Source organism: Crocodylus porosus, unplaced genomic scaffold (assembly GCF_001723895.1).
Source record: "Crocodylus porosus isolate Cpor-Errol unplaced genomic scaffold, CroPor_comp1, whole genome shotgun sequence".
In the NCBI taxonomy this organism is placed as follows: Eukaryota; Metazoa; Chordata; order Crocodylia; family Crocodylidae; genus Crocodylus; species Crocodylus porosus.
Window position 1 is genome coordinate 264,850,083 of NW_017728886.1, and position 24,447 is coordinate 264,874,529.

Here is a 24,447-nt window from a genome sequence, read left to right on the forward strand (position 1 = left end):
CAAGATCCCTTTCTGCCTCCGTGCTCTCAAGAAGGGAGTTTCCCATCTTATAAGTGTGCTGCTGGTTACTACTGCCCAAGTGCAGCACCTTGCACTTGTCACTATTGAAACGCATCCTGTTCTTGCTAGCCCACCCCTGTAACCTATCCACGTCTTGCTGCAATCTTTCCCTCCCTACTAGTGTGCTCACCTCACCCCAAATTTTGGTATCATCAGCAAATTTAAACAGGGTGCTTTTCACCTCGTCGTCCAAATCGCTGATAAAGAGATTGAACAGCGCGGGCCCAAGGACCGAGCCCTGGGGGACTCTGCTGCCCACTTCTCCCCAGGTTGAATAAAAATCACTGTCTACATGTATGATGGTATTAGGGTGCAATAAATTAACTCTGTCATAAGACAATACTATCAGGTACAGTACTATCTTATGGCGCCGTTACTTACTCCACCAAAACGCATGTGTAGTTGGTGACAGGGCTGGATAGGGCATCAGGGTGCTGAAGTATGGGGGCTACCTACCTCCACACTTCTGCAATTTTGTGCTCCAGCTGGCCCCTCTGCTATCACCACCCAGAGCCTGGGGTGTCCCCCACCTCTCTTCCAGCCTGACCCCCAAGCCTGCTGCCAACCCAGGGCTGCTCCGCCCTGGCTCAAAGTGCTACAGTCTCAGGGTGCACATGTAGATGTTGGGCCCAGGAGCAGCTGACTTCAGAGCAACAGTTTACATAATCCAATCAAGAGCATATTTCTAACAGAATAAAACAGGAAGTCAAAGTTGAGTCAATGGTGTAAGTCAAGCTGGGCAGTAATGAGTGACAGAGGGTTACATAGCAATTGAACCTGGATGCATTCCCAGAATCATTCATTCATTTCCATTTTTTCAGCAGAAAATTTCTGCCAAGAAAGTGCCACTTTTGGGGGCTGGGAAGAAAACACTATGCCAGCTGGATTCCACTGAAACACGATTTCTGTATTAAACTTTGTAAATAAAGTGTGTTTCTTTCAAAGAAAGACACATGATCATAAAGAGCTTTCCATAATCATCAAGTCCAAGGCAGAAAGGGTTTTAAAATTAGGTTTCATTACTGTGACCCACACTTTCTACCGATTGGATAAGGAAGCAGTGCAACAGCATCAGCTGATCAGAGAAATTCTTTTAAAAGTGGAATTACCATTTACCCAATGACATATCTCATTATTACTTTTCGTAAGATCCTGGTAGTTTTAAATACTGTATATTTTCTTTTTGGTGAAACGTTCTCTAGGAATTAATTTGATTTGTCTAGACTAAATCTCACAATTGCAAAAAGGTAAGGTCATTAGATCAACGTGCTCTCTAGATTCCACAGTGGTACATTTTGTGTTCTTTTTTTCTACCTTTCTATCTCATAAGAGTTTTAAAAGAAAATAGGTTTCCTCATCACCAGCTTCTGAAGGAGCTATCAACATGGCCAATTAAAAAAAAAAAGGAAAAGGGTTCAGAAAAACTAGCAACTATAAAAGGTCACCATGCAATTTAAGTGTATACATATGAATTAATGTTACTGGTGGGCTGTTTGTCTTATTGTAAGCCTCCCTGAGCCTTTATGGGCAGGGTAGGGCATAAATTGAAACAACAACAGGTAGATATAGGAAACAGAGGAAGATTTTAACGTTACCAAATATATTTTTGGTCTAAGTCGTGCAGGGGCTTACAAATAAAGAGAAAAGGTTTGTATTGGATGTTGAGTAAAAGAGGGGCCAGCAGAGGGACAAAGATGGTATGGAGGATGTGGTTGGAGTGACGAAGCAGACATGAAAGTCTCGGCTGTACTTATATGAATAGACTTTAGGGAAACAAGGATGCAGAACTCAAGGCCAGAAGAGAAAAGTGTATAGAGGGCAAGAAACAAAATGAGGAGGGACTGGGCAAGTGTTGGCTGTGTGATCAGAGAGCAATAGTCCCTATTCACCCTTCTGATGAACAATCTTATTTTTTATTATGGTTTCTACCAATTTGCCAGGGACAACCATTAGGCCCACCAGTCTGTAGTTCCCTGGAGCCCCTTCTAAATACATAAAGCATTCTTTTTTGTATTGTGGGGAAGCAGTCACCTACCCTATTTCAACTACTCTCTCTTTACGGCTATAGTAAGTACTGGCAGCAGCAGTACCTGCATTTTCAATAGCAACAAAAACGGTCTTTTAGCTAAATACAGAATTTAAAATTTAATTTTAATTTAAAAAACCACACGCTCAAAGATGAATAGGCCTTTAGCATTAAACACAGCAGTTTCATATAGAGAAAAAAATAGAAAAAAAAGTGACTGACAGAGCAAGAATTTTCTTTTATCTCTGGACTTAAGCAATAAATTGACTGATGTAATACAATACCTTTACATGATCTCAAAGGCATACAATAACAATGAAAGAGAAGAACAAGAAATCAGACTCATGTGTCCTGTAGAGTTAATTTGTTTTATAAAACAGAATGGCAAAGAAAGAGGATCACTATAGAATTCCTTCTGGAAGTTGAAACAGATTTATGAAATGTTCAAACAGATTTGATGGGTATTGTTTCTAGTATGCTCAAAAATGTTTGCAAAACTTTCCTCCATGTGTTTAAACATTGGTTTTCGAAGCACAAAATTTAGAGGATGAGGCTGGTTCCTTTTCTAGTCATTATTCATAATATTCAAATAATAGGTATCCCCTCTTTTCCTACACATGCACACAGAAAACCCTTCTCCAGGTCTAAAGTCTTAGCAGTCCTATTATTAGATAAGAAGATAACAACTTTAAGAGGTGTTATAAATGCACTATAACAGGTCCCACGGGTTTTCATAATCATAGCGTGTAATGGAGAAAGGAAGGCATGGAAACCATACCACTCTACTATTTCAGAAAAAGTTCACTTCTGTAGTCTGGATGAGGTCAGAAATTGTCTATTTTGGAAAATGGTATTTGCATTGCATTTGCATTTGCAGACATAGTATTTGCATGCATAAGCAAAGTGGCTGATTTCAGGAAATCAAATGTTGTCTGCCGTGTGTCAAAGGACAGGACCAACGTATGAACAAAACATTTCAAAGTAATATCACAGCAAGCTAACCTGCCTTCACCGAAGAGAAATCTGCAAAGGTACCAAGGGCCTGAAAAGCACTTACAAAAGTTAGATCAATGGAAATGTTTTAAGACTTACAGGCTTCTTGCAAGAATTTCTCTCTCACACTGTCTGAGGTGCAATTTTTACATGTTTTGATTGCAACAGCCATGGATGGGTTTTCCTGCAAAAGAGATGCTTTAAATAATACAAATAAAGCCAATCACAAATACAGACCCGAAACATTTTGGCAGTACATTTTACAAGAAAACAACTGATAGTAATGTTGAAAACTTGAAAGCATTCACACACTAAATAATCAAAATTAAACATATTAAACAACTACATGCATTTTATATAAGATATTTGCCTATAACATAGTTAAATTTGATCAACCTTAAAGAGTTGCTTCTAATTTGTAGAAGAATTATAAAAACAAACAACCAGCTTACCTGAATATCACTATGCACTTTCTTACATTGTTGAAAAGATGGGGTGGATCATCCTGGACATGACATTAAGTCATGCAGAGAAATCAAATATTTTTTGCCCTTAAAAATATATTTGGGTTTTGTAACAAAGCACCTTGAGAAAAGCCACATAAAGGACTTTCTGGAGTGTCTGCAGTCTTGCGTAGGCTTCTGTGGTGCAGAAAGCTGGATGCAATTATGACTGCTGAAGCTCTTAATAATAAGCAGATTGCTATCATGATGCAAAGTAATTAAACTTTTCTGTTTAGTTCACAAATTTCACAGGAGCATAGCACAAAGATTTTATGCAACAGCCTCACAATCAGCTAAAGCATGAGTTTGAAATTAAGACTTCTGTACAACATAGCTATTCAAATTAGAAAGCAGCAGAATATAGCAGACAATCTACTTTTCTCTTGGGTGAACAAAATAAGACCCGTCACCCTGAAGGAGGTCTCGTGGCTAAGACATCATCTTTAATCTTCTCTTTCTACGGTGTGTTTTACAAACTTTTTTTTTTTACAGGCTGCAGACAGCACAAAAAAGCAGCACCACTTTTCCTTTTGAAAAAAGCTTTAAGATGTTCACGCTTTGTTAGTACTCACAGAAAAGGAGAAACTGGAAAATTATATTTTAATGGAAAATTAAAAGCTAAATGAACTGAATGGGTAATCTGCATAACAAAGTAGCAGTGCTCTTCAGCTTGTAACTTTGGAAGCTTCTCAAAATAACAGTTCTCCTAGGTCACAACACTGCTCCATTAAAGGCTTATCTTTCTGGTAGCTAAGCCAATATAATTAATACAACAGGTCCCCACGCTGAAGTCTTGGTCCTGTAAATGTGATTCACATGTGTTGTCCTACACTAAATTCAACTGAGGTTGACATATGTTGTATTAAAACCATGTGATTGTATTATCAGACGTTAACTAATTAATTCACGTTATCTATGTGCCGCCCTTCGCAACAGTCTCAGAGTGGCTTACTGCAATTAAAGCAAAAAAAACTTTAATTGCAGTAAGCAATTAAGGGCAACTGGAATAAATAAAATAATAAAGCCGAGACCCACTAAACCACTCGTCCTGGTTTTGCCTGCTAAATGCCTGCCCAAACAAGAAGGTCTTGCAGTGCGTCCAAAAGGCTCAAGCTCTTGGGCCTCAAGGAGGGAACTCAAGAGCTGAGGAGCGGCTGCTGAGAACATGTGCTTCACCAAGCAGACTTGACGTACTGATGGTACTTGTAGGAGATTGTTCTTGACTGACCTTGGGGATCATGATGAGGCATAGGAGAGAAGGTGGTCCCTGAAGTAGGTCTCAGGCTATTCAGGATCTACGGCTAAGTACAGACAGTCAGCCGAGGGTGATTCCCCTGTGCTGCTGGGCCAGCTGCTGAGTCCCACCCCCTACCATTCTCCGACTGACAGAAGAAGGGGCGAAGGAGCCCCCATCCTGGTGCTGAGATAGGGTCTGCCCCCATTCCCTGCTGGCCTGGATCGGGCCCGCTGCCTCTTCCATGCTCTCCAGCACCCCAGATCCCTGCTCACTTTCCTTCTGATAACTATAAAGTAGGACCACTGAAAAAGAGATTGCCAGACAAATGTTTCTCTCTTACTTCCTCGACTATCACAGTTACATCAATACTACATTCCTGCGCATAGTATGAGCTACTATGACAGCTAGGGGAACATAACTTTCTTGCTTAATGGATTGACCCTGCAAGGTTCAGAGTCCCTTGACACCCCTGGGAACCAGCTGGAGTTGAGGACACCTTTTCTCTCATAGAGTGATGGCCCGAGTGCAAGTTTACTCTGTCTCCCTTTCCCTTCTATTTTTACACACACACAAATGTTATGAGAATGACGCTAAGATTATACTTCATGCTTTTCAATATTTGTTTCCTGGGTCATTCACAAAGGCCAGGTCTGGACATTATATTTTTTCCAGCTGAGGTGGCCGGAAACTGGTCTATACTTGTAACAGAAGTTTAGAGCGCACAAACTTCTTTTTGCATGCTCCAAACCATTTTTAAGGACTAGTTTAAAATAATTTTTAAAGACTGGTGTTATCAGGTTTATCTGATTTAGGTTAAATCTGCAGAACTTCAGTACCATATCCCCTTGTTGCAGGATGCAGTCCTCTAGCATCCCATGCTGCCTTGTGGGGCCCTCCTAACCCCCCCCTCGCAGAATGACTTGCTAGCCTTGGTCATGTGTAGCTGCTTCAAGCTGTCAGCTGTAGGTAGGGGGTGGGGGTTTGGATAGGGGGAAGGGAGGATCTGTAGTTCAGAAATTTTCTGGCTTTACACAATGGTCTTGGGTGGGGAGGGTGACAGGAGCAGGAGTTGGGCACCTTGGGGCTCTGGGCAGCAATGGCAGGCACCCATCATGATTCCAGCAGTCACAATTCCTGCAGTCACACTGGGCTCCTGCTGCTGCCGCCGGCAGTTTGCCGGGGCTCCAGGGGCTTGGTCCTTCCTCCTGTAGGACTCTACTTTCTCTGCCACACGTTATGAGGCTATGGGCCTGTGCTGCTGGCAGGGAGGGCTCTGGTTCTGCTCCCTGGGGCTGCCCCAGCTTGCACAAGGCTGAAGCTGAGCAGCACAGGCAGGAGGCACAAACTCGGGCAGTGGAGGGAGGGGAGAGCTAGACTCAGCCCCGGCCAGCACGCGGGGGAGAGGGAACAGGGACACTGCAAGATGGGAGCTTCCCCTCTGCCTGCTGCCCAGCATGGCTTCTCACCTCAGCCCTGTCCCCTCACCAGCATTCAGCTGTCAGCAGCAGCAGGCAGGAAGGGGACAGAGGGAAGGAATGGAGCCCCTAGCCCTGGTCCCCACCATACCTGCCCCAGCACAACTGGGGGCACCACGTGCTGCTGCCCTTCTAGAGCACTTCTGTCCCTGATGCACCCTACTGGGCTGCCTGGCATGTCTTCCTGACTGCTGCTGGTATCAGGCTCTGGCTGGCTGCACCTGGCAGCCTGGTGGGCTTGCTTCAGGTGGTGGTGATGACAGTACTCCGCAGAGTATGGGCACCAGATTGATATTCTGGATAATCAGTGATCTTATTCAACTTATCTATAAAATATTAAGTATAGTTAACTTTAAATCAAGATTATTTTATTTTATTTTAACATACAAATGAAGTACTATGTTGCAAAGAATATTCAGGAGCTCTCATTGATAAACCTTTTGTATGTAATCAGCTGTAGAGATGAGTGAAACAGTTTAAGGCTTTGCAATTAGCAAGAATCCTCAAGTATGGTGCAAGGTAAATTAACAAGGCATTATTATGGGATAAGTTAAATAAAGAGAGAAAAATCAAATTGTTAAAAGCCAGGTTTTTGGAAAGGGATGGAGGGAGAAATGATAGTGAGGATATGACTGTCTGGGCTAAACCTGGCATAACAATGCAAACATAATGGTTTTGATTAATGAAAAGCAAATGGAATTTTAAATAACATTCTAGGTAAATTTCATGCTCTTTAGGCCTTTTAAATAAGATTTGCTCTGCATGGTCTCAGTTCCTGGCCCCTAAGCATCAAGATCCTCTAAGTTCATTTTCTACTCAGCCTTTAGCAACTTAGTCTGATAGTGATTACTAGCTATAGTCTGTCTAATGGCTGTTTAATACAGAAAGGTAATGAAAGAGGTAGATGAGCTGGATTCTATTATGATCTGTATGCGCCTGACAAAATTAAAGTGTTCAAGAAGAATATAATCATTACTGGAGATAAATAAGCTGATTTTTCACATTCCAGGCTGAGGTTAGAAGGCTGGAAGTCAGGAATCCTCCCTCTTTTCACTTCTAATCCAAACACACATGATATAAATCACTGCCACAATAAACCTGGACCTGCCACGATGTGTTTTTTAGCCTAATCTTTAACCTATGATGAAATTTCTTCCAAACAGTCAGACTGCACATTCATGATCAGTGCACTTAATTATAAAGATGTCACCCATGGAAACATTTTTAAAGTGTCTTAAATGTTAGATCTAGATGACCTATGGAGGTTCCTTCCAGCTTTCTTCTCTACGTAATAAAACAATTAACACAGTCAGATGCTGATGATGCATAAGAAAAAATTCTCTCTGCTGGCAAGTATCTTTAAGGAAACAGCTCTTCAAAAATTAAACATGACCTGCTTTCACACAGGACCAGATTTATCCACTTCTACCCAAGCTGAGTAGACCTTGCTTCTCAAGTACATGAACAGGGACTACTTGAGAAGCAAGGGAAGTCTCAATACAAAGGTGGCAGTTACATTGATTTCCAAACTGTTTGTGATATTTTGCCATATAACCTTGTTTAAGTCCATATCCAAATTTAAATTCGTGCCTAACTGAGCCAAACTCTCATTAAAATCATCAGTTTTGCTAGACTACCACGTATGGTCTAATCCAGAAAAGGATTCAAATGTCTGAATTTTAAGCGTGCTAGTACCACTGTATCAATGGGATTACTCATACACTTAAGTCCTTTGCTAGATTATTTTGATTCTTTTGAAAAAGAAAAAAAATGTTTCATTTGGTATTAGTTTGTGTGACTGGAAGTGCAGCAGTCATGAAGAGTGCCAGACTTGCACAGAAAGAGGACCAGGGAGTTGCAAGGTTCCTCACCAATATGCCTCACACCTAGTTTAAAAGGATCACTTACTGGAGTGACAGGGAGTATCCACTAAGGTCCTGATCCTGCAATTTATAACATGAAGGATGACTGCTTTGCCAAAAGAGAGCCCCACAGCCATCACCATAGCTCTGCATGGGCACAACACTCCACTTGTGGGGTGTCAATTGCAGTTGGGGGGCCTGGCATCCTCTGCTGGGACTGGCAAAAAACTCACCATGATAGTGTTTTGTATCACAGATATTCATTCACTTACATCTGCCACAGGCCAGCAGGTGATTTAGATTTTGGTTTATATCAAAGTGTTTGACATCTAATATTAATCTAGGCAGTGAAGCATTTCTTTAGTGAAAGTGTAAGGCAACAGGCAAGGGTGTCAAATTTCAAGAGAATTTAGTATCATACTAGGTGAGCAGCTTCTCTCAAACCACAGCCACCAATATGGATGCTGGCCACTCAAAGTCAATCCCTAAGCTCTTCTGAAAATGTAAGCTGTGTGGATAATGATCACATTGTTCTCAGTTTCTCAAGACGGATAACTTAAGCTTGTTCATGTGTCACCAAGATGATGAAGAGAGCACATGACTGGAGTCACTACTCCTGAGTTCTATCCCTAGGTCAGCCAGTGCTTTGAGCAGGGCCTTGAGAAAATGAGAGAAGTGATTTATCCATCTGTAAAATGGGAATAATGGCAGCTGTTTTATAGGAGCACTGTGGATATTAAAGTTTGTGCAGCATCTTTAACTTAGTATAAGTGTCATATATTCATTCTTATAAATACTGTTACATCAAGCCTTGATGCATCAATAGTTCAGGTCATGCAGATGAGACATGTCAGGTATCTAGCAAGTTTTCTGAAACTGTGTGTAAAGGTTATAAAAAACCCTTACTTACTGGACTCATGTAAACTCCTTGATGTACATCTCCAAACTGTCCTTCGCCAATACAGCGTCCTAGGTCAATTCTTTCCCGCTGAATCTCATAATCTCTGGCTGTAAGAATACAATGCATTTAAATTTCAAACTACTAACGAAAAATATTCAAAGGAAATAATCCACAAGATGCCAAACTAAAAGTAACCCACTCAAATGCCTGACGTATAAATAATTAAGATTAAAATTTGCTGCACGCCAACCTACATAAATGTTGTATACACAGTGGAATCCTCTTAAGCAATTGTATGAATGAGAGCAGAGAATAAGACCCTCTGAAATCTGACTTACTAAATTAATTACTATGCATTACTTATTTCAATGCAATAAATATAATTACTTCCTTTGTAATTACTGCTGATAAAGGAATAAGGAAAGGAAGAAAAATTGCTCAGGGAAATATGGATTTAACTACGAACACCCTAAAAACGACATGTTCTTATATATTTAAGAGGTATCCACTATTTAATAATTTAGATCTCTGAACCATCAGTTGAGCCAGGAGTATTTTTAAAGAGGTGGCTGCAAGCAAAAAAACTGGGAGCCAGAAGAGTGGAACATCAAGATAAAATGAATACAAGTAGAATGATGACTGTGTCTCACATCTGACAGTGCACAACTGGCATGAAATCGACATAATAAAATGTTCTGTGATTTACACATTTGTATTAACTTGTTTTTTTAGTTGACTGGGTAAACACAAGTGTAGAAATGGCTCACTAGCTTAGCAATCAAATTTATACAGTTGCAATTGAATTATTTAGTTTTTAATTTAACTTCTGGCAGTCAAACAATACTGTTTCAGGAGCTGGGAAAAACATGTATAATGTGCATTTCCATTGCCATTATCCTTTCCACAAGAAAAACACATACTTAACCAGCTTAGACCTCATTCCTGATTATTTGATGGCCTCATTAATGCTACAGAAATAAGGTCAGCTAGCTGAAAAGAGAAGTAATCAATGCCTTTTTCACTTGTATCAAAAATCCTGCATATTCCTCTTTAAAATCCCAAAGCTAACAAATGAATTAGCTTAACTATATATAAGCAATGCTTATCAAACGAAAGTGAACAGGTTTAAACTGAAAAACTCCACATCATTCCAAAACTGCAAGCATATAAAGATGGTTAAAGTGTCTCCTGTTACCTTCATCTATTCCATAGCTTTCTGTAGTGCAATTAAGAGAAAAATCAAACACTTACTTAGATATACCTTCTTAAAAGTAACAAGACATTTGGTCAAATATTTCTTAATTTTTAAAAGGTAAATATATTTTAGCTTAGCCAAGATGATAACCTATCTGAGCAACTTTTAAGGTTTTACTAACACAAAACAGGTCAGTCTCTATAATCCACATTTTCTTGGTGCTATAAACAGCTCACCACTGACCCATTCAGCAAAGCACTTTGCTGGATCAAGCCAAAGTGCTCAGCACCAGTAGGATTCAGCATGCAAGTAATCCCACTGAAATCCTCAGGCAAGTAAGGATTGCAGGATTATTCACGTATAAGCTACACCTTTACAGACAAATAAACATACAATTTTTCACAATTTTCTTTGATCCCAGTATTATTTTAAAGCAGATTTACACAGTAATTTACTGCATTCTATTCAAAATGTGTTTTTTCACATTTATGAAATATATATTTTTGCTATTAAAATAATTTCCTTGTTAAGAAACCAATCTCTTCCCAGTAGCTTAGAGGTCAGGAAACTTCTCTCTTCAGGGAGGGGAACACAGTACTGCACCACCTAAGTATATCATCACCTTAAATATTAAGCATTTGAGTTGATTATGGTTATCCGTTTAACTGTGTCATTTGCCCCCTCACCTCCCACAATAATGCTCCTTATCTGCAGACATAGCTGGAACTTGAGTTTTCTGCCATTTCAAGCTCCTAGTCAGTTCTTGAGACCATTTTAGGTTAGCAAGTCGTAAAGTATTAGATTGTGAAGTTCACTGCAAGCTGCAGCTGCATTTTTCACAGTAGCATACTAGTTTCTTGTAAGAGTAGCGAACACTAAAATTCCAATTTAATATTGCATATTAATTCAGAAAGAGCACAGTAGGGCATGTCTACACAAGACATTTACTATGGAATTGCCCAATTAGCAATATTAAATTGATTAGCTACATGCCTTGGCCTTTTGTCTTTGAAAATGCAGATTCATGACAACCTTATATTGCCCCCTCACCACGATCTATTCCTTCTCACCGGGTGCATCTACACAAGACATTTACTATGGAATTGCCCGATTAGCTCTGCAGTAAAGTCTCACCATCTACATGTGTGGCTCTATCAGGCTGCAGTAAACTAATAAAACGCTGCTGTAGGTTAGTATTTGCCAACACAAGTACTATTCTATGGTGGAATTTAACGCACTGCGATGCATACACAGATACTGACGCAGCTGGCTGGGATATGAGGATGCTTCAATGTGGAGGCCTAACCAACAAACTTACATGAAATCTTCCTAATGAGGCTCTTGCTGCTATGTGCACCCCAGGAGGGCTGCAGGCTGGGGTGGCTGTGCTGGGCTCTTCCCGGGGGGACCGTGCCCCTGGATCTGCATGCAGAGCAAGAATAGGCTGCTGCTGCAGGCTGGGGCTGGCAGTGACACTGGGCTCTTCCTGGTGCTCAGGGCAGGTGGTAGCACTGGGAGGGGAGCTGCTGCCATGCCAAAATTTGCCATAGCTCCCCCAACCTGCCCTTCCAGCACCACTGCCAAGCACCGGGAAGAGCCCAGGAAGCCTGCTCTAGTCCTGCACTCAGATCGGAGGGCATGCACCCCCCAGGAAGAGCCGGGAGCAGCCCTCCAGTCCTCCCAGGGTGCACACAGCAGCGAGATCCATGCCACTCCCTGCCCCGCCCCATGCCCCGCCCCCACTTAGAGTTCTCTCCGTTTTGCTCCCTGCTGCAGCCCCAGGCCTCTGCTTCTCCCCACTCACCCCAGCGCCTGCTGCCGCTGGGCTGCGCCGTGCCCCAACCCCCCCAGGGCTCTGCTTGTCCCCACTCACCCCAGTTTCTGAGCTGCACCAAGCTGTGGTGCAGGCCGGTGGTGTTGGCTGTTCCCAGACCTGCTGCAGCAGGAGCTGGGGCGAGTGGGGATGAGTGGAGACCCAAGGGATTTGGGACATGGCACGGTGCAGCCCAGTGGCTGCAGGCAGCTGGTGTCAGCCACTCCCACAGCAGCTGCAGCCGGGGCTGAGTGGGGCCCTGGCCCCACGGCCCTTTCCCCTCCCCATACAGACTTACCTATTCGGGGGGGCAGCACCTATGCCGATCACATACGAGTGAATTCACCTCACATATAATGAATTTTGGGTATAAAAAGTGTCAACGCATAAGAGGAAATTTGCATATACAGGACCCACAAAATCTGTGGGAAACCTGTATATGAAGCCTGTTCAAATTATTTTTGGCTCAAGCAAATTTTATTAACCTCCTCCCCCACTCAGCACTGCATTCATTCACAACTTTAAATTCTGTGCTTTGACATGAGACAGAAACCTACTGCAACAAAATTCACTATGGTAAATGCAACAGAATGTGACTGTCTGCTTCAGAGACTGGATTTGAAAGGCCACAGCATTCACAAGAGTATAACTGTGTACAGTAAATGTTTTTGTGAGCCTGTTACTTGGGGCTTTGAAATGCAAGATACAGTGTTTGTAAAACCTAAGAAACTTTGAAGTCTAAGTTCTGAAGTGAACCAGCACACTTACTTGAGGGCATTGTGTAAGTATCTTCTTCATCTATAATCTCTGCATAGTCATCTGTTTCTGTAAGGAAGGAATCAGAGAGTTTTGGGAAAAAAGACATACTAAAAGAAGTTTAAAACACTTTGTATCCCCAAGCCCCACAAATACAGTCAGAAATGCACCTAAACCCCCCCCAGTTTTCACCACTGCTGAAATTCATTTCGGAAAGACATGACTCAAATCTCCTCATGCATGAATCATGGAAATGAAGATGACCTCATTGTCCCCTATGTTACAGTACAGAGGCTTGTCTATCAGGGAGTAGAAGGGGAATTAGCATCTACTTTTAAAAGTATTAGCTCTATAATGGAAATCAATTAGTTTACATTGAAGACTTCTTTAAAAAAATCCTCTGATTTATTAATAATGAATTATTCACACCTAACCCTTGTTAGCAATGGACAGACACTACAAATAACAGAAGGTTAAACTTTTTTATTTTTTTGAATGAACCGCAAATAAAATAGCCCTTTACGCTACAGGATTTGCTGTGTCACAGGTAAAACAAGCTGTCCCCCAGGTCATTATAATGTGCACCAACTATTTAGCGTATGATTTTCTGTGGGTGAGAAGGTGTATACACTTTCCAGTTTTCTGGGAGAGTAAAGATTTCTAGAACTGGTGCTCTCTCTTTGTACCTGTTATCTGTCCTATTAATCTAAGCTTGTTTAGTTTATAGAAAATTCACTTCAATAACTCTCTTTCCTAAGAGTGTTACCAAGACCTGGTATCTCAGAAAGCTTATAGTTGGGAAGAAAAAAAAAACCTATTTACTTTCTCTGTTTATTTAACAGCATTCCCCAAATGTTCTAGGTGGTAAAACGTTATATAGGAAGATAACTTCTCTTCCCTAAAGAGCTTTCAGTAGCACTAACTGATTGTCTAACAAGCTTCCAGAAACAGCCCACGACTATGGTTTCATTGGATTTGGTCACCTAAGTGACTTGTTTTTCAGAAGGTACAAAGCATCTAACAATTTTTGCCAACATAAATGGGTATTTCCAGCTTGCTTGGCAACTTTGAAAAAAATCAGACCTTGTCAGGGTACCTACCCATGGATTTAGGTTGCTAACTAGGTATTCATCTCAGAAAAAATTCTGCCAAGTTGTTCAGGATTCCTACGTGACAGCTTTTTAAAAGGAAGACATTGTTCTTTGGATTAATCTGTGACAATATACTGTGTTTTTGAAGAAAGGGGCAGGGAAATCCTGTTAATTTTTCTTTCTTGCTGGGTCATTTCCACTCAGGACTCCACGAAACAGAATAGCGTATTGAGTACTCAGGGGATGGATGGTAAGAGTTTGCTGAGTTTAAATTGGAAACATGCATCAAAAGGAGAAGGAGATCAATTTATACACTTTTTCTTGTTTCACTCTTCACTCCTTTTCTCTACCGAGACTAGCCTCTGTCTGAGTAATGTTGGTCTAAAGAATTAACATCCATTGGCAAGGAACTATTTAATTTACAAGGATACTGATGTAACTGATAGGTCATTCTGTTTTCTTGTGATATTGTGGTCAGGGAATGTGAACTTGTTATGATGTTTCTGTTTCATGCCAGCTGCTGATGTATCTGCCCCTACTTTGGGAGGTACCGGAGAACAGATAAGGCACATACAAGCAACCTGAGCTTACTGTTGTTTTTCAACATCTTAAAAAGGAATTGAAGTCCTGTGGTTTGGAACTCAATGGACAGTCAAAAATACAGTCTGTCACAATACTAAAACAAGGAACGGTTTTTATAAAGTGTGAAAAGTGGCTTCAAATTCAAGAATAGTTGATTTCTAACCTAGGAGAGAACAACGGCTACATAAGTAGCTTCAAGCCTTTAAGGAACATAAGTACTTTCCTCTCCATACTCTAACGAATGTTTAAAGGGAACAAAAATAAGAATTGAGGAAAAGGCTCATCTAAGTCTCCAGCACCTTCTGGGAGTAATGAGAACCTGCAGCAACAATCCTGCTAAAATCTTGTCCAGAAGGAGTTGTGGCCATCAGTTTTAAAATGACCCAAAACAAAGATTACAAGACCTTTTTGCAGTCTTTACACTGAGACAGGATCTCAAAGATATCTTTGAGCTCAAACAGAATTGATGAGCTTAAAACAAAAAATTACTCCGTGAGACACTCTGGCATGTATCGTATCAGATATAAGACCACAAAACTGTAATGCTTCCTTCTGGCCTTGGGGGGAGGATATATCAGTGAAGCAATCAGAAGGGAAAGAATTTCTGGCTGCCTAAGTTCTGAATCCCCTGGCAATTCATATACAAAAGGCAATAAAGAGGTCTAAGTTGCATTTCTGTTGCACCTTCAAAAACAGTTCTGTCCTTTCTAACTTACTGGCCAACCCTGACGTCACTGATATTACAAACATTCATGAACCTCTTTCAGACAGACACTATTACTGCTAGAAGCAGGACACATTTATCAGGCACTAGGAAAACACATCCCAGTATGGAAGGTCTACCGCACCTGCTCCAGATTCTTACTTCTCTTTTTAAAGATTAACATTCTTTTGGAAATGTTCCGCATCACTTTCTCTACCAGAGATTTTTCAAATATTTATTAGGGTCCTTAACTTACACTGTTTCCTATTTTATACTGTCCTGTAAGACCTAGTAGGGTTAGAGTGTGGAGGATCAACAGCAGTATAACTCCTGAGCTTATGCTATGAGCCATAAGACTTCTACGGTCAGAAAGAAAATGGCAGTGGTGCTGCTTGAGCATGTTTAACAGGCAAAACAAAAATCAGCAGAATCTGGTTATACTTTCTGTTCATTTAATCAGAGGAAGACTGACTTTTATTTTTTCCTTATATTTTATACACTTGTATATACCTTCTTTGAGACCATCAACTTATTCATCTCCTAATTACTGTAAATCAAAACAATATGCACTACTAATACTAGACTGTTTTCAGTAGTACTGTATTATATTGGTGCTTCTAAATTTTCAGAACTCGGGGATTTTGGGTGTCTAATTTGAAATTTTTTAAAGGGTCTTATTTTAAATGCACTGTTGCTCAACAATTTCTTTTTAAAATGTTTAAAAAGGTGTATTAGTTAGACTTCCATAAATGGGAAACTCCACACTATCAGGCACTGATTTATGCATGTGTATGATTTTACACAGATGTGTGTGGACTTTTTTCCACAAGTTGTTGGGAGACAAGTAAAAGATAACATTATTTAAATTGTTTAACACCCACCACTGGCTTTGGGATGCGCATTTCAATTTTAAAGCTAAGTACCTGAAATCACTGTTCACTTAAACCCTGCCCCCCCCCCAAAAAAAACAAGAGCTATTTTAAAAACAAGAGCCAGTGTAAAACTCAAATTTCAGTTGCACCAGAAGACTTTATAATAAAAACCTACCCAACATTATACATACTTAACCTCAAATTCTCTATATTGTATAGCTTTCTTTCATCCATGGAACATAACCAACAAGTAGTGAAACTCTTGGATATTACTATGCTTTTGAAGAGCAAGCATCACACAATGGAATCATTTGCCAGTTTGCATCACATCAGTTGATCTCATTTATTGAAGAGAAGTCCCTTTAATTAATTTTGTCTAGATTATTCCTGTTATTTTAATCATAAGGAACGATCACTTTAAAACCTCCCAAAATCTCACTTCAATGCCAGAAGTCTCACTGCAAACGCATGCAATTTAGCCTTCACTACTTGACTTCTGAAATGTTACCAAACACATTGCATAGTGTGTGAAAAGCTTTTCTTTGTTCAGTTCACCTAACAGAAAATAGCAGTCAAGTCGTTTTAAAAGGTACAATGTTCATACCATACCAGCTAATCTCTAATGCATGTTTTTCTTTTTTGTATTATAATCTGTATAAAAATTAACAGCTGAAATGTGTGTTAGTGATATGGACACAAAGGCTGCATACTGCATGTTAGTAACACACAGACTAGAAAACATTACCGTCCCCACTAATTTCATCTGCAGATCCAGGTGGCATGCAAGGAGAGAGAAAAACAGAGGGGAGGGAGAAGGGGGAGAGAGGAAAAAAAAAAGCAGGGGAGAGAGAGGGAAAATATACTATTAAATTCATGAGAAACCAAAAGTATATTAAGACTGCAGTTATAAATATACACTAACTCAAGAGAAACCAGAAAAAGAGTGCAACTTAAGACTTTTCACCTAAAACCCAAGGGGCTTAGACACAATCAGCTCAGAGCTAGTGATGGAATGCAGGGTAGCAGTTTTGTTACATAAAGTTCAACCAAATAAAGTTAGAAAATAAACCAGTTGGTACAGTGCACCATATTATGCACTGTTAAATTTTAGTTCAAATTAAACTTTCACCACAATACAGATCTCTTGGGGCTGGATGAGCTACACTAATTTATATCAACTGTGGATTTGGTCTCTAAAACTCTGCATGTACAATTACATCTTCTTGATAATAGTTAGTACTATCTCTTTTGAATGGAAGATACTCCTACACTTGCTTAGATGCCAAAAAGAGCTGGAAAAAATATATATTCACTAAACTAAGCATACCAGAGTTATATGAATTTGCGACTGAAGTTATAAGCAACAAACAGGGCAAGTCCATTGGGCACTTGTTCAGATTAACACTGATATTCTGGATTTAGCATAGTGGCTCTCTACCATAGCACATATTCACACCAAAAGGTTTGAGGCACATGAAGTATTGATTGAAAATCCAACTAAAATTCAAAACACATTCTATAATGAAAAATTAACGCACCTTTTATTATACCAGTTCTCCCATTACAGCTCCCTCACCCTGCCAAAGCCAAAGACTGTCCAGACAAAGCTGGACTACACAACAGCCAGCATTGCTACGTTCACTCCAATTCATGTGATCTTAACTAACGTTTACTGTTGCCATTCTACGTCATTCACTCGCATGCTGCATCAGGGGTCCAAGAATGCAATCCGAGTGTGCTACTGCCAGAAAGAAATGGAGAGATTCAGTGGCTGAACAGTTGAAGAAAATGACTGAATCGTTTGCCATAGCAGTGTATTACACCTTGAATAAACTCTCCCATGAAAACGGCAGCCTGCAAGTATATGAGGCATCTCACTGGAAATCAAATTGGAGGGGGCAGCAGAAATTTAATTTGTTATTCTTGGAACTCTGTTTACCTGAAGCTGGGGTAAAACTGTACACAGACAGTCAAAGAGTTAGTGTATTCAGCTTTTAAGTTAATAAAGCAGCCTGTACAAAGAGGAGTGCAGTACCCTTAGGCGAAGGCTCATGGGAACAGAAGACGAAAGGGAGAAAGCGCCTAGCTTTCTTTACTTTATGCTGACAGTGATTGACTCCTTTACAAAGAGGCAAGAAAAGGAAAGAGAAAACAGAAACAAATTATTTGGAAATAAAAGAAAAGAAAGACTGGAAAGCACATCTGCACAATATGACTATGAAAGCAAAGGTTTACATTACAATTCTGTATCTAAAAGATGAGGTTTTAAATTCTTCTGTAAACTATGAACTGTATTTATGTTACTTCAGCAATAAAATTATTTTGACATTTTATTTCAAAAAGTGACTTGGAATAGATTCTAAAGTCAACATTTGCCAAATAATGACTAACAAATATTACTCATTCAGGATATAACCCAAACCCTACCTCCTTTGCATACTGAAATCAAACTCTACAACTAGGTTAACTGCTTGCAAATTCTGACATCCGACAGGAAGCTGCTGTTCTTTTCTGGAAAGGTATCCGCATCTTGCAGGAACACAACACAGACACGTGCAGCTCCTCTCTCCCCCCTAAAACCAACCCTGAAGTGCACTTCCCCATTAAATCAAATAGGGAAGCATTCCTCTCATTCTGCGATTAGACCTGCCAACTACACAGGTGTTCTAATTCTTCCAGGGTGCGTGGAGAAATGCCCTCCAACGACTATCCTTACCCAGAGCCGGCCTTAGGGGAAATGGCACTCCGGTGAACTTGGCCCCCCCGCCAAGTCTCTGGCACTGTGCGTGTGGGAGGTGTGCGTGTGTGCAGGGCACACGTGCCCCAGCAGCTGTGGGTGGCAAGGGACCCCACGGGCTAGTTCAGGACAGCGCATGCCTGTTTACCTGAGATGGCGCCTGGTGCTGGGCAGCAGGGGCTCAGTGTGGGGTGGCAGGAGGACAGGCAGGTGGGCTGCACGTAGAGCTGCCTAACAGAAAGCCCAGCTCCAGTGGCAGGGCACCGTCACCCAGCATTGCTCGTGCCTTCACCCTTGGCAGTGCTGGCAGTGGTGAGGGGGCAGTGGGGGCTGCAGTTCAGCCTCCAGCACTAGCCTTGGTGAACAATGTGGGGGCACACAGCTGCATTGCTTTCTCACTGGGCACCATTGTCTTGCCTTTGGCTCAGCCCTTGGTGCTCTCCTCCCAGCCCTTCATGCTCCCTGATAGTGCTCATCACTTGGAGGTCTTTTATTGCACTGCTCTGGCTGGTTGGCTCCAATCAGGCCTTGGCACTGCAGGGGGTGGCGGGCCCTGTTGCCTAGCCCCTGGGATTAGTTGCACTGCAGTTGTCCAGTGGCTCCTGGCCGGCACGAGTGGCAGGATGGGGGGCGGGGAGACCATGTGTGTGTGGTACCTCCCTGACTGTGGCACCTTGAGCAGTCACCTACTCCTATTCCTCTGTCCTTCCCCTCTCCTGCCTCCAACGAAAGAGCAGCTTGCTGCTCCAGGACATCACAACTCTTCTCAGGATTTGACAGAAATTTTGAGGAAGACAGAAGAGGAAGAAGGAACCTGTACCATTTTCACAACCTGGGAGGCAAAAGCAGAAAGAGCTCAACAAGAGCCCTGTTTCTCTCTCTTTCCCCCTGTCCTTTTGTTAACAAATTGATTGCTTTCTACTTCTCCTTTTCTTCCCTTCACCTCAGCAACTCCAAGGAAACAGGGTTGGGAGAGGGAAGATCAAAACATCCCATCTACAGCTGGCTCCCTGAGACTTGTGGAAGGACGTTAACCACCATTCCTGGAGCTGTCAGTGGGAGGTCATAATGGGAAAAAAAGCTTCAGAGGAGGAAAAAGCAGAGATGGTACAGGGGGAAGGAGTGCTGTGAGACTGGGGAGCATACAAGTGACTGAGTGTGTGTGCGTGGGGGAGAATGGTTACAGAATTATTAGGGACCTGTGCTTGCTTGGGAGGAAGTGGGAAACTCCACACGAGCAGGCACTGATTCATAGATTTATAGACACTAGGGCTAGAAGGGACCTTGGGAGATTATCGAGTCCAGCCCCCTGCCCAAAGGGCAGGAAGTCAGCTGGGGTCATAGGAGCCCAGCAAGATAAGCATCCAATTTACTCTTGAAGGTGTTCAATGTAGGTGCTTGAACCACCTCCGCTGGCAGACTGTTCCAGACCTTGGGGGCTCGGACAGCAACGAAATTCTTCCTTATGTCCAGCCTCAAATGGTCATGGAGGATTCATACAGATTTGGATGATTTTACACAGCTCTGTGTGTGTGTATTTTCTGCCACTTGCTGTCAACTTTAAACAGACGAGTTTAAAGGGTGACTCAATTATACACAGCTTATGCTTTGCTGAGATGTTAATTAATTAGGAGCCAGAACAAGGGGATAAAAGATTTACCACTGTGCCCTGAAAATAAAATAAATAAAACAAAATAAATCTTTTATAACAGCCCAAGAGAGCAATTGCAAACAAATACAAATAGCTGGCAATCTTCTAATACAGGAGTGTCAAATTCATTTGGCCATGTGGGCCAGATAAACTGGGCTTTCGGTTCATGGCTTGGACTGGATCCACAGACCAGCCTCACATGCTGAATCTGCAGCATGTCCTGGAGCAGGAGAAGCAGGCGCCTGTGGAAAAGTACCTTCGTTTTTTAAGCCTTCGATCTGGTACCCCACGATCACCTCTTGGCTAAACTGGCTACATCTACAGATGAAAGGGACTCGGGGGTCATGACTGACCACAAGATGAACATGAGCTTCCAGTGTGATGTTGCAGCTATTAAAGTGAGCAAAATGCTGGCTTGGATCCATAGATGCTTCTCAAGCAAATCCCGGGACGTCATTCTCCCCTTGTACTCGGCCTTGGTGAGGCCGCAGCTGGGGGCTCCACAATTCAAAAAGGATGTGGAGAAGCTTGAGAGAGTCCAGAGGAGAGCCACGCGCATGATCAGAGGTCAGGAAAACAGACCTTATGATGACAGGCTGAGAGCCATGGGGCTCTTCAGCCTGGAAAAGCGCAGGCTCAGGGGTGATCTGATGGCCACCTATAAGTTTATCAGGGGTGTTCATCAGGATCTGGGGGAACGTCTGTTCACCAGAGCGCCTCAAGGGATGAGAAGATCGAACGGTCACAAACTCCACCGCAACCAATTCAGGCTGGACATAAGAAAGAACATCCTCACTGTCTGAGCCCCCAAGTTTTGGAATAGACTGCTGTCGGAGGCAGTTCAAGCACCTACTGTGAACGCCTTCAAGACACATTTGGATGCTTATCTTCCTGGGATCCTATGATCCCTGCTGACTTCCTGCCCCTGGGGCAGTGGGCTGGACTTGATGATCCTCTGGGGTCCCTTCCAGCCCAAATGTCTATGAAATCTATGAAGGGATTAGGGAAAAGGTATTGGAATAGCACTAGTGGAAGACCAGTACTGAAATGGAAGAGCATGTATGTAGCAATGCAAAATATCCAGGGCTTAAATAACGGATCAATCCTTGGCTTCTCAGTTGTGACGGCAAATGAGCTAATACTATATTCAGACTGGCGACTTGGAAAGAAAGAAGCTCAGCCCAATACTTTCTGCATCTAAATTCATGCAATTCCAGATTTTCTTTTTATGTGCTACAATCGCAGGTTCAAAACTGGTGCAACTATCTTCCATGAATAAAAATAAATAAGAGATTGCATGAAGTGAAGATGTTGCTCAAAGGTCATTTCAAGTTTCTTTGTTAAGGAGCTTATACAATGCAGCCCTAGAATGACTGCCACTTGAAACCATTTCCAGTGTTCGGCATAACTTCCAGCTGGCATTATCGTATGCTTTTGCCTTTTACTTGAGGGCACGCAAAGCTTCTGAGAGTTAAAGCAGACTTAACTGCTTTTTCTGTACAGAACAAAGCAGCTCACTAAAACAAAAGCACCTTGAAAGACTGTCAGACTGGAAGAAGATTACCAGTGGAGTTCTCCACTGATATCGCTCTTGGAACTCATCTGAGTTAGGAGTTTTTTTTAAAGCTCTTAGAAAAAGTCAGAGTGTGGTAATGAAATCTGCTGGTGACACAAAGTTGAGAGGCACTGTCAACATGGAAGAGAATCAGGATGTCACATAAGAAGAAATGGATGACCATGAGGCTCATCAGTTAGAAATGGCTGGCGAGGAGAAACACCTGGGGATAATGGTCAAATGAAGGAGGACTATGAGACAACAACATGATGCGGCAACAAAACTGGTATGTGTTAACCTAGAATTATTCACTGGGTGTGGTATTTCCAGCAGGCACAGGGAATTATTAATGCCATTAAATGAGGTCCTGGTGAGACTCCTTCAGGACAGCGGGGCTCAATTTTGGACACTCACCTTCAAGCAACAATAATTAAAGCTAAAACTGGAACAGAGAAATGCTACTAGAATTATCAGGGGAGTGGAAAGGCAAGCTTACGAGAGGAGACTATAAGCAAGTCTATTTGGCCTCCCTCCTGACAAGGGCCACCAGGAAGGAAATAAGCATCATGAGCTGGCAGATCAGCAGGGGAGATGGCTTGGGAGTGGTCTGGAGCATGCGTCTGTGGTCAGTGCGTGTGCTGTCCAACCTTGCTAAATGATGGCTGGAGATTGTGACTCCTCTGTATGAACACATCAGGAGCTAAATGCTGGAAAGGATGAAGAGCCTTCGTATGGGAGCGAACTGGTTACGCACACAGGTGTACTTCTCCTACAAGGCAATTTTAGCGTCTGGTGCTAATAATGCCGATAAGCCAGTCCCCTGGATTTGTAAATGATGGAAATCATTTAAGTCACAAGGGAAGCTTTCTGGCAGCACCTAGAGGATTCACAGCACTGCAGCACGAACGTGTGCAATCTTTTTAATGAGAAGCAGTAAGGTACTGGACATTAACAGCAGACTGACAAAATCTCAGAACGCTGATGCCTGAATCCTCCTGGCAAAATATCCAGATGGAGAAAAGCAATAAAAAACTCCCCGCAAAAACCACCATCTAAGAATGTGTTTATATAACTTTCAATCTCAATAAGATCTAATTAAAATGTTTAGAATATTTAAGCTCCACATTCTAATCATTTCCTCAACCATGAATTGGATAGCTGTGCATGTAACAATATGCATTTTGAAACAGTTTGGGAATAAATAGTTCTGGTTATGCTGATGTTTCCATTTAAAGATATGCTGTTTCCATCTGTAGAGGAATAGAGAGAAACAGGGTGATAATATAAACATGAATTTGTATATATAGGCTTCTCAGGTAATTTTGTTTCTTTCCATTGTCTCTCTCTTAAACATGCACTCATAGACAACTTTGGGGATGAAGCTGAACCCAAGTTTTAGGGATTTTCTGTCTTTTTTTATAGGATTATTTTGAGCATTTGTGTGCATGGAGTTCTGTTATGTTTTCACTACAATAATGTAATAGCAACGTAGAAAAGAGATGCTTTAAAAATGTTGTAGCGGTAACGTAGTAAACTAGTGCCTGATCTGCAGACATCTGCCTATTCAACATGAGCTCTCCATTTACATCGTTCTGTGGCCTGCCGCTGTAGGCTGGCTACCCTTGCTGTAGAGCATTAGCTCACGGTGTATAATATGGCTCTAAAGTAATTTGAACAGAAGCAGTTTATGGAAAATTATGGCATTATTTAAAATAAATGGCTGCTAATCAGGGGCAGTAGACTGAACAAAAAATCATGAGCTGGAAAAAAACAACAGTTCAGTTGGATACCACAACAATCCATAAAGAATACCAACTGAAACCTGTGGTGTCAGTACACTACGCTACATTAAGAAGTGCCTATAAATATTAATATAATAGGCATTTAATTAATTCCAAGTAAATCTATTTATTTCTAATCAGTACTAACTCTACTGGGAGAGTATATGCATCTACTAATACACATGCACATGCCAGGATGTACATTGTATTATATTTTCAAAAGGGCACTGCTTGTGTATATGAGATTGACTGATTGAGGGATTGTACTTGGTCTCCTTCTATAACGTTTTGGTGCTAGTCCTTTTATGGCACTTTGGAAAAAAATTGGGGGAATAGGGGTGTGGCAGAAAGCCACCTTGTTTCTCCCCAAAATCTCTGCCCTGTGACACTGTGACTAAAATCTCTGAGCAGCAACCATTTGATTAGATGGGCCCAGAACAGGGGACCACACCCTGGCCCGTCTCTTTAGGTAACCTGAGCTGGCTGCAGTCCTGAGGGAGGGGGAACCTGCTCCCTCTGCCCACGGGACTGGCATCAATGACCTGGGTGGGGGGCATCTACCTGGGGAGCTGGGATCTGCCTGGTGACAGGTGATGTATTTCGAACTGGTTGGCTGACAGCCAGCTGGGGCTGACCTCCACTGGCCCAGGTGAA

General features: G+C 41.8%; 1 protein-coding gene across 10 annotated transcripts in view; it reads right to left on the reverse strand.

Annotated features, from left to right (window-relative positions):
* PTK2 (protein tyrosine kinase 2) overlaps positions 1 to 24,447 on the reverse strand; it is a 352,211-nt gene that overhangs the window by 70,837 nt on the left and 256,927 nt on the right. For 6 of the 10 annotated variants that reach the window (XM_019553184.1, XM_019553237.1, XM_019553254.1 and 3 more), the window contains 5 exons: positions 16,815 to 16,832; positions 12,834 to 12,890; positions 10,253 to 10,273; positions 9,067 to 9,164; positions 3,179 to 3,263 (listed from right to left, as the gene is read on the reverse strand). In XM_019553184.1, coding sequence (XP_019408729.1) covers positions 3,179 to 3,263; positions 9,067 to 9,164; positions 10,253 to 10,273; positions 12,834 to 12,890; positions 16,815 to 16,832 — 279 coding nt within the window. The remainder of the gene's footprint in view (positions 1 to 3,178; positions 3,264 to 9,066; positions 9,165 to 10,252; positions 10,274 to 12,833; positions 12,891 to 16,814; positions 16,833 to 24,447) is intronic. The other 4 variants (XM_019553219.1, XM_019553228.1, XM_019553201.1 and 1 more) reach the window with 3 other exon arrangements.